Source organism: Hemibagrus wyckioides, linkage group LG10 (assembly GCF_019097595.1).
Source record: "Hemibagrus wyckioides isolate EC202008001 linkage group LG10, SWU_Hwy_1.0, whole genome shotgun sequence".
NCBI lineage: Eukaryota > Metazoa > Chordata > Actinopteri > Siluriformes > Bagridae > Hemibagrus > Hemibagrus wyckioides.
Genome location: NC_080719.1, coordinates 12489104 through 12499179, shown reverse-complemented (window position 1 = coordinate 12499179; position 10076 = coordinate 12489104). Strand labels below are relative to the sequence as shown.

The following is a 10076-nucleotide window of genomic DNA, read 5'->3' as shown; positions in this document are numbered from 1 at the left end:
GGAGTTATAGCGTCCGTCTCCCCTGAAGCCATCGACACCACTACAAATAACTCTCCATTTTCACAGTAAGGAAAAATACATCGATGAAACAGACGAAAACATCGAACAGGAAACACATTCAGTTCACAGAACAGAGGGAAGTATTTATCAGAACATGACGAGGGCAGTTCATATTGTGTCCAAACAAGACAAATAATTTGACACAAGCAGAACAAATCAAGGGTGTAAAAAGCTTATGCTGGATTTCGTGTGTCCCGTGACACTTTTCTTTAATAACTCACCTCCACAGATTTTTTTTGTTTGTTTTTGTTTAATTTTTCTGAAATAAAGTTTGATGTGTGAATAAAAGGACCGATTTGTTTGAGGTTGTTAGACTGAATGTAAATTCTCCGTATTTCACACTGAATCTGAAAGGAAAACTCCACCACAGCTCCGTGTGCATGTGTGTGTGTGAGTACCAAAGACGAGCACTTTCCAGACATTTCCATTCACTGAGAAAAGAACAGAAAACTTCTTTACTCCACAGGCATAATCAGGCATGACTACAGTAAAGGTGTTAGGAGACAATCTCACCCTAGTGGTTCTCGTGGAGTTTTATTTAACTCCATTATGACAGTAATAAAGTAAAATAAAAGGGAAAAGGAGTTTTCGGAAACGTTCAGATTTTTCCTTCTCTCCTCTGAAAAAGTCGTCGCACTGCTGAAAGCTTCGGTTAAAACCGACTTTTGTTTGAAGGTGTACTAACTAAACGTCCCACAGAATTACGGTTTGATGGAAATTCAACACGACTCTTATCCTGCGTTCACACTAACAGCCACGGGTTGAGTAAACTGAGACTCGGTTCCCTCTTTGCAGCCCAGGGACGACACTGTGGAGCGAGAAATCACTCGATTCCTCAGACGAAACGTATGCTGCTTGCTCTTTGATGGTTACTCAGCTTTAATCCCGACCTGCAATCAGTTCCCATTTTGTAGAAAAATTTATAACCGCGGTTTCATCCTAATCCCGTCATATACCAGCACTCATTAAAGCAAGTATAGAGACGAAGAATAAAGTGTGTAAGAAAGCAGCAGAGATCTCTGAGCTGAGTGAGCGTGTGTCACTAGTGCAGTTAGACTTCTTTGCTAATCTGGACCTTTATAATAAACCAAATTGTTGAGTAAAATGTTTTTTCTGTTCTTTATACAGTGAAGAAATGTGTAGAACTCACGATCAGAGGTAATCTCGCGCGCACACACACACACAGCTGACTAAAACTCAGAAAGGGGGCGCTCGATCTAAAGTGTCCTCTCGTCTAGAGACCCTGTCTTACAGTAACAGGTTTGATTAACTAGCAAACGAACAAATCACAGAATGATTTCAGATGAAATATGACGTGTCCTGATGAGAATAAAATTTCTGCACTTCACTTAGGTCCCATTTCAGCGGCTTGATTTGGGAAATATACTGAGATGTGATCAGCTGAAACAATCTTTTCCCCAGAAAATGAATCTTGGTAACAAAAGTTAGGACCTCTGGATGCGGACGACTTCACCTTTAATGTCGTTAACTGAATAACAGCATTGTAGAGAGAAAGAGAGAGAGAGAAATGTCCTCCGCTTGACTCTATTCTGTAAATTACTGAGGTAGACTGTGTCCAAACTATTAAAAAATAGAATCATTTCTCAACGTAGCATTACTAAACCGAGTCTGACTCTTCAGTCTTAATACCTGCTTCTCTCTAGTCATCTGCACGAGGATGTACCCTGGGTTAGAGATAATAAAAAATAAATATATGTTGAACATCAGAGATATGTACGAAAATTCCATACCCCTTTATGATAGCCTGTAGAAAGCAGTGAGGAGTTTATATCATTTCTTGTCAACATGTTATAGGACTTTAGACTGAGAAGGTTAGAAACAGCAGAACACCTGCATTCTTAACTCCTCGGCTGAGCGCAGCACGAAAAGCCAATGCTAATGCTAATGCTCTGCTGCCATGCGATAGCCACATTAGCAGTCCTGAAAGTTAATATACGAGAAACGCAGACTGTAATGCTTATTCTGACTGAGATTTTCTTCCCTTACTGTTTCTACATTTCCAGCAACAGTGCTAACTGGCTTTTATGCTACGCTAACAGTTTCAATAATGTTAATTCTCACTTCAGAGTTTAATGCTCTGCTAACTTTTAGTTATGGAAGCATTTCATAATGCTAACATCTGGAGTATAATACTCTACTAGGTTCTCAGGGTTTTTAATGTTCTGCTAATTTGTTATCCACAAGTTAAAAGGGCACAAATTCCAACAGACAAGCTAGCTTCTGAATACTCTACTAAGTTTCTCTTAGCCATGTTAACATTTAGAAGGACTAACAGTAGTGCTAAATCCTGGTTTTATATCCTGCTATGTACCATTTATCATCTAGCACATTAGAGCCATTCCTTTACACACGTTTAACCCTGTATCACATACTTAACCAGCACAAATAAAGACTTGTCCACCATCACAAACTATATAAACGCATTACTAAAATCTTCACGGCTTTACAACATCCGGCGACTTAAAATGAAAAGCAGTCTTTTCTCATGCATCTAGTCTCTGTCCAAATTCTGGGATGGGTTTTGTTTGATAGCTCTGTCAAAATTTTCCCCACATGCTGAGACATATCTTGGTTAAATCGAAAAATCTGGGAAGCTCGCTGGAATGTCTCGATGTCTGCTGAATGATTTATACGGACCTCATGCTTTTAAAACATCCAGCCTCATGACCACCACACCGTCATCTCACGTCCTCAGAGATGTTAGCACGGTGGCTAGCATTATTATTATTACTATTTAGTACCTATGTTCGACACCTAAACATTAAAAGAAATAAATTGTCTGAGGTAATAAGTTGGCGTATGGATAAAGTGAAGATAAACATCGCTGTGTTGATAATTCTGTGTAGCCTGCGACGGTGTACTGTTCTGAGGCGTGGTGTTTGTCACAGTGGGCAGTAGCTCGGCTGCTAAACATTTAGCTAGTTAGCAACATGTTCTAAAGCAGTTAGCAGTTTTGGATGTAGTGCTCTTAAGATGCTGCCATCTTGTTGCTGTAATATTCAACACAACAGTGTTTGACAAAAAACTCGATTTCTTTCAGAGACTTTTTGTAAGTATGGTTAAAACCCGGAAATGACTTCCTACCATTAGCTGAACTCTGAGCTAAACCCTCAAACGCAGTGAGTCAAAAATGAACCACTAACACAACACAGATATCGGCTAAAAACGGGGTTACATTTTTTTTTTTTTTAACAATCTGAGGTCTCACTGTCTCACCTGCTTTAATTAGCGCCCCCTACATGTTATATTAGTAATTACAGCTATTTCCCTGTGTGAGTACTGAGTAGTGTGTGATTCTGATGAACGGGTGAGTGAATGTTTTAAATAAAAAGACACTCATTATTGAAAAATATGAAATATCTGTAGAAGACATAAAAAACCACATATGTACAAAATTTTCAATGTTGCCTCTATTATATATATATATATATATATATATATATATATATATATATATATATATATAAAAATATTGACATCCCATCAATATTCTATATATTGTATATATTATATATTTATACCCATTAGATATCAAAGCAGCAGCTTTTTGGTCAGTCTTGAGGAAACGCCCCTGTCCAATCCTTAACTGTTTTAAATATCCTTCAGTCATAAAAAAGGATACAAGCAAAAACTAAGAAGAGGAAGCAAAAGCCAATAAATTAACAACGCATTCACCAAACACCAGAGTGGATCGGCGAAAAGGACCGAGGATCCTCCAGAAGTAAAATCCTCCTTTACGCAAAGATGATGTTTGTTCTTAGAATAGTCTGTAGTCTGTGCCGTCCCTCATCCAGAAGTCCTCCGATACAGTCTTTAAAGTCATTGCTCAGAGGAAATGGATATTCTCTTTGTTTTGTAGGCCACTCATTAAAGGCCACAATCTGAAAATCTGAAAAAATTAAAGAAGGAAAAAAAAGAAAGACAAAAAAAGGTTGAGTGGGAAAAGAGGTTTAGCTGAAGCAGCCTTCTGGTTTTCAGAGGTTCGTATTCACAGTTTTTTCTTTTTTTAATTATTTCTCCATCGACCAGGAAACTTGGCAAAATGAAATGAGAAGAAAGCGAACTGCGATATGGATGAATCTGGAGAAAAGACGTTTTGCAACCATGTCGCCACAGCAGGAAGGAAGTCCAAAAAATAAGAAAAAAAGACCTGAGATCTGTTTTAAGGGCCTCTGAAAAAAATATTACAATTAAAATCTAAGAAAAACAGATAAAGAAAAACAGAGCAGCGCAATGAGGAAATGTTATGAAGGGCTGGAGCGAGGCAGAGAGAGGATTCGGCCATTTTTCTTGCCCCCGTTCATGTGCGTGTAGGGCACGTGCTCATCGTAGGGGCCGCTGTCTCGGCTGAAGCTCCCTTCCTCCCTCTGGTTGTATGAGGATGGGTCCAGCGGGATGCTCTCCATGTTCTCAAAGTCCATGTCAAACTCCTCACTTTCAGGAGGTTTGTTCTCCTCGCTGTAGAAGAACGAGAGCTCCTGAAACGACGGATGAAGATCATCCTTCAGCATCTCAATAATCTCAGTGAAGGTGGGACGCATCTTTGGGTTGTATTGCCAGCACATCTGCATCAGGTTGTGCCTGAGAGAGAGTGATGACAAATAAAATCACAACAACATTTACATTACAGGCATTTGGCAGACGCCCTTATCCAGAGCAGCTTACAATTCATCTCATTTTATACAACTGAGGGCTAAGGGCTTCGCTCAAGGGTGCAGCAGTGGCAGCTTGGTGGAGCTGGGATTCGAACTCACAACCTTCCAAACACTAAGCTTCACTCCCTATACCCACCAACATACTTGACTGTGTTTGATGGGCGGAGCTTGGATCAGTGTTTGATGGTGTTTGGTGGGCAGAGCTTGAATCAGTGTTTGATGGTGTTTGGTGGGTGAAGCTTGGATCAGTGTTTGATGGTGTTTGGTGGGTGGAGCTTGAATGAGTGTTTGATTTTGTTGGTGGGTGGAGCTTGGATCAGTGTTTGATTATGTTGGTAGGCAGACCTTGGATGAGTGTTTGTGTTTAGTGGGTGGAGCTTGGATCAGTGTTTGATTGTGTTTAGTGGGTGGAGCTTGGATCAGTGTTTGATGGTGTTCAGGATTTATCATCATCATTATTATTATTTAAAAACATACATCCTCTCAGCGCAGTTCTCTGGCCGATCCAGATATCCTCCATCCATGACAAATTTGAGCACCTGCTCATTGGAGAGGCCCTGATATGGCTGCTCTGCTAACGTACTGATCTCCCATAGAACCACACCAAATGACCTGCACAAAACACACACACACACAGCAGCATAAGAATACAACCAGTTTTATTATTTGTTTTCTAACCTGGGTTTTACAGCTTTGGCAATGGTGGTGCAGACTAACTAATAAACTGTTTGTAATCTCTGTTAAAAAAAAAAAACAACTCACCAGCAGTCTGATTGAGCAGTGAACACTCCGTCTTTTAGCGACTCAGGAGCCATCCATCTGACCGGCAACAGGCCTTTTCCTCCTTTACGATAATAATCCGTCTCGTAAATGTCCCGGGTCATTCCAAAATCTGCAGAGAACAGCATGGCAGGTTAAGGTGAGTATGAAGCTAGCTTGTTTATGATAGTGCTAGTTGGAGTTAGTCTGTTAAATATAATGCTAATTTCCAAATTATCCTGTTTATGTCAGTGATGCACTCTGCTGTACCTCCTATCTTCACAGTGAGGTCCTCAGCCACCATGCAGTTGCGAGCGGCGAGGTCTCTGTGCACGAACTTCTTTGCGTTGAGGTAGGCCATGCCATCTGCAATCTCTGCAGCCATCTGGATCATGTCGCTGAGTGTAGGAGGACTACGGCCGGGATTAGTCTTCACACAAGAAAAGAATATATATGTACACACACTCAGAGACGCACACAAATTCAGCAGAGGAAAAAATAAAAATCACACTCGATGAGAAATCTTTAACATTATTAAGTGATACGGCATCAAAGCCTTCATGAAAAGGAGTGTGTGTGTGTGTGTGTGTACATGTTTTTGTATGTTGCATGCATACATGTCAGTGGTATGTTTCTTTTTGTACAACCGTGTGTGTGTGTAAGTGTGTGCAAGCTTCTATTTGTGCATGTGTGTGCTTGCAGAGAGAGTTTGAACTTGTCTGTATGTGCATGTGTGTGTATTTGTACATTTCCATGTGTGTGAGAGCATGCATGTGCACATGTTTTTGTATGTATGTTTCCTGAAGGATTACAAAACATCACATTACAGGCAATCAGTTAAGCATGGACATGTGTTTGTTTGTGTTATTTGATTTGTGTGTTCAAGTAGTTTTGTGAGTAAGTGTGCATTTACATGTTGTGTGTTTGTTCCAGTTTGTGTTGGCTTTCTAGTATTTGAATACATGTTTGCATGTAGGTCCATGTGTAATTCTGTTTGTAAGCATTGTGTCTGTGTCTCTGTGTGTATGTACCTCAGAATCAGGTCTGAGGCAGCGCAGATAACTCTTCAGATCTCCGTGTGTCATCAGTTCCATTACCACCAATGTTGGCTGTCCTTTTGATACTACCCCCAGCAGACGCACCTACACACACACACACACAGGCTATTTCTTCAATATTTGATTATATATCCCCTCCTCTTCCAACGTGTCCTTTTTTTTGCTTTCTGGACAAAAGAGATTTATGGGTCAAGATGAAGACAGCTTTAATTATACATTCACAAAGCTGGCTAGGTGCTAAGCCATGTCTATGTATATGGGAGAGCTACAGCGCAGTCTAGTGTCAGACACCTGTAAAAACATCTCAGGCTGCTGCTTCCTGAGCAATATAATGTTATTTATTATTTAACCGCCTGACATCATGTATCTGTATCAGTCGGTTTAAATCTCTGCATTTGTGTGCTGGAAGATACGAGGTGAAGGAAAACATCACCGTACACATGCAAAGGTGACGCGGCTAACCAGAAAATATTAACAGAAAAAACACAATAAGGATTGGACAAGGTAGCAAATTTTTTTTTTGGGGTGGAAGTGCGGCAAGCAACAGTGACAAAAATGAAGACAGAGTTCTGGTGCAAGCCTATGGAATAATAAACAGCCCCTACATTCATTTACATATCTGTCAGTCAAGGTTTTGTAGCTGAGCTCCTGCATGTGTCAAATTAAACTGAAACTTTAGAACACTACATAATACCTCAAATAAATGAAAGTCAGTGATGTGAAGTTTCAGCACTGTGTTTGAATCACACTCACCACATGGTGGCAGCTGAATGCCTTCATGACTGAGGCTTCATTAAGGAATTCGATCCTCTCGCGCAGACTCGCAGATTCGTTAACTGTTTTGACGGCCACCCGTGTCTCCGATTCGCCTTTTACGATATCTTTAGCGATGCCCTCGTACACCATGCCGAAGGAGCCCTGACCAAGCTCACGCAGAAGATTGATCTTCTCACGTGCCACCTCCCAGTCATCAGGAATGTACACTGCACATGAGACACACACACAATAACTTTTAACAACTCAACAAAGTTGAGTTGTTCATTTATTTCCATTATTTTAACACTATATACATATATGTTTGTGTGTGTATGAATGTGTATGTATAGTAATATTAATATGACTGATCTTGACTCTCACCATCGTTTGCACTGATATACTCTGGGTTCGAAGAGGCGATTAAGGGGCCAGTTGGTCCTTCAGTTTGTCTGCAGTGACACAAAGTGTTTAAATAATCAGTGATCAGTATCTAAACTACAAAGTGTAAAGAAATCAGAGGTGTGGTGTGTGTGAGAGTTACGTACTTTTTCCTGAGCACGAAACAGACGGTGCTTCCAATAATGATCGAGAAGACGAGTAGAATCAGTGGGACCAAGATGATCTTCATATTCATGTTGTCTTAGAAGGACAGGAGAGATTTAGAGATGACTGATCACATGACTGATTTAAATATATTCACAACAACAATAAATAATAATAAGTTTATATTATGACAAATTATTCACTTAAGCTCAATGAAATCTTACTGTCAGGCATGAAGAAGTAAACTGGCTCGGTCCAGGACCCGTTTCCTGCCAGTGAAGTGGCTCGGATTCGCACACTGTAATTCCCTGGGTGTCCAACTCTCAATTTACAACCTCCATTCTTCTCATAACTGATCCTCGATACACAGTGATGCAGCTCCTGAGAGAGAGAGAGAGAGAGAGAGAGAGAGAGAGAAAGACAGACACAGATAGAGACAAAGCGAGACACAGACGTGGGGAGAAAGAAACAGTGAAAGAAAGAAAAAAGAGAATGTGATATACGTATAACATTTAATATTGCTGTGTGTACTGCAGGTTGAGGTGTGTGTGCGCGCGCGTGTGTGTGTTCAGAGATACTGCACTGACCTCATTTTCAGACAGCCGATGGTAGTTGACCTCATACAGGATGATCATGCCATTTGGGGATTTGGGCTCTTGCCATTTGATGTACACAAACTCAGTCTCTTCAGGCGGGATCTCATGAGTCACATGACCTACAATGTTGTCTGCTTTGACTAAAAGAAAACAAAAACAGAAACCAATGTTCAAGACATCATGTATCAGGGGTGTCTCATGGACTAGAACCAGCCTAGCGTATTTGGCTCACCAAACAAATTTCCTTATGAAATGCTCTAAATTCAATTCATCTTGAATGTGATTAAATTGAAATATTAAAAAAGGGCTAACTGTAACCATGTCATCTGAAAATAACTTATTTAGGGGTTTTACAGTGAACACAGTTTTGCAACCTATATTGATTTTTTTTTTTTTATTAGATAAGGATGAGACCGCTAGCGAGACAACTTCTTACAACATTATTACATACGGAATTGAGTAACATGACAAACAGCAAGGATAACGGAGTTGGTGATGTTACCCTCGGGCATGGTGCGAGCACTGACGAAGGTGGCCACACTGCAGAAATCCAGGTTCTCTGGGTGGTTACAAGCCTGGATCTCAATCTGGTAGCTGGTGAAGTGATGCAGGTTCGAGATGACTATTGATTCTTTACCGATGACCTTCAGCACCAACTTCTCCTCTGGCTTCGGAGTAGGGGAGGACCCGTTGGCCAAGTGAGGGGGTGGGGTCAAGGTTGTGGAGAGAGTGAAGTTAGCCACGCCCACTGAGCGACGACGACGGTGGGATCTAAAGACGGGCACAGAGAGAGAGAAAGTGATTTTTATCCATGAATCTGTGTGTGTGTGTCACTATGAAGGAGCCATGCACTGAAACATGTATAACATGCCTTCTTTACTTTGTTTGTGTGTCAGTCCCAGTGAAGGTGGCATGGCCTGTGTGTGTGTGTCTGAGAAAGTACCTTGATATCCTTCAACAAATAACTTGTAAGTGAATAAGTGCGTGTTTATTTTGTCACTATCACTGAAAGAAGGTTACTGAGTTGAATCAGTGTGATTCGGGTCTGATTCATGTTGATTCATTCTTGACGCCCTCATTAGTTTGAGCTCTTACTTGGGTTCGAACACCTCGTTATGAATGTAGTTCTCAAAGGTTTTGCGGAACTCGCGCTCCTCTGCCTCCTTCTTCAGCTGCGTCTCGGTCTTGGGGCAACTGCAACACTTCTCCTTCTCGTGGTTGTGATCCTCAGTCTTATTCCACTTCAGGTTGATATCTGGGCTGGGGTTGGTTGGAGTGCGTGATGGCAGCTTCATTCCTGCAGGGGAAAAACACCAAGGCCAACTCTTCAACACTGCCATGACACCATAACAAAGACAAAATATTTTACCTTCTCAGAAAGACAAGCAAGATTCTGACCTTTCTGGCAGTAGTCATACTTGTAGAGCTCGCTGTCCTCCCCTTGTTTCTGGTAGGACACACGGTAATGTGTGATGTTCCCGTTAGGCTCTGTGGGGGGTTTCCACTTCAGAATGATCTGAGATGAAGAGTTAGAGGAGGAGATGGGGTCCAGAGGCACAGAGGGTCCTGAAACACACACAAACTCATTCTTCATTATTCAGTCGACTTATTTTAAATTAAAAAGGTTT

At 41.0% G+C, this 10076-nt stretch overlaps 1 protein-coding gene across 1 annotated transcript in view; it reads right to left on the bottom strand.

Moving 5' to 3' along the window:
* Positions 1-3572: 3572 nt before the first annotated feature.
* The window catches only part of insrb (insulin receptor b), a 61799-nt gene continuing 55295 nt past the window's right edge, over positions 3573-10076 (bottom strand). The window contains exons 9-21 of the mRNA XM_058401693.1: positions 9847-10014; positions 9544-9745; positions 8951-9219; positions 8440-8588; positions 8077-8233; positions 7855-7948; positions 7691-7758; positions 7307-7536; positions 6527-6637; positions 5766-5925; positions 5499-5628; positions 5214-5348; positions 3573-4662 (exon numbers count right to left, since the gene is read on the bottom strand). Of these exons, the coding sequence (XP_058257676.1) occupies positions 4326-4662; positions 5214-5348; positions 5499-5628; positions 5766-5925; positions 6527-6637; positions 7307-7536; positions 7691-7758; positions 7855-7948; positions 8077-8233; positions 8440-8588; positions 8951-9219; positions 9544-9745; positions 9847-10014 (2210 nt within the window). The 3' untranslated portion in view covers positions 3573-4325. The remainder of the gene's footprint in view (positions 4663-5213; positions 5349-5498; positions 5629-5765; positions 5926-6526; positions 6638-7306; positions 7537-7690; positions 7759-7854; positions 7949-8076; positions 8234-8439; positions 8589-8950; positions 9220-9543; positions 9746-9846; positions 10015-10076) is intronic.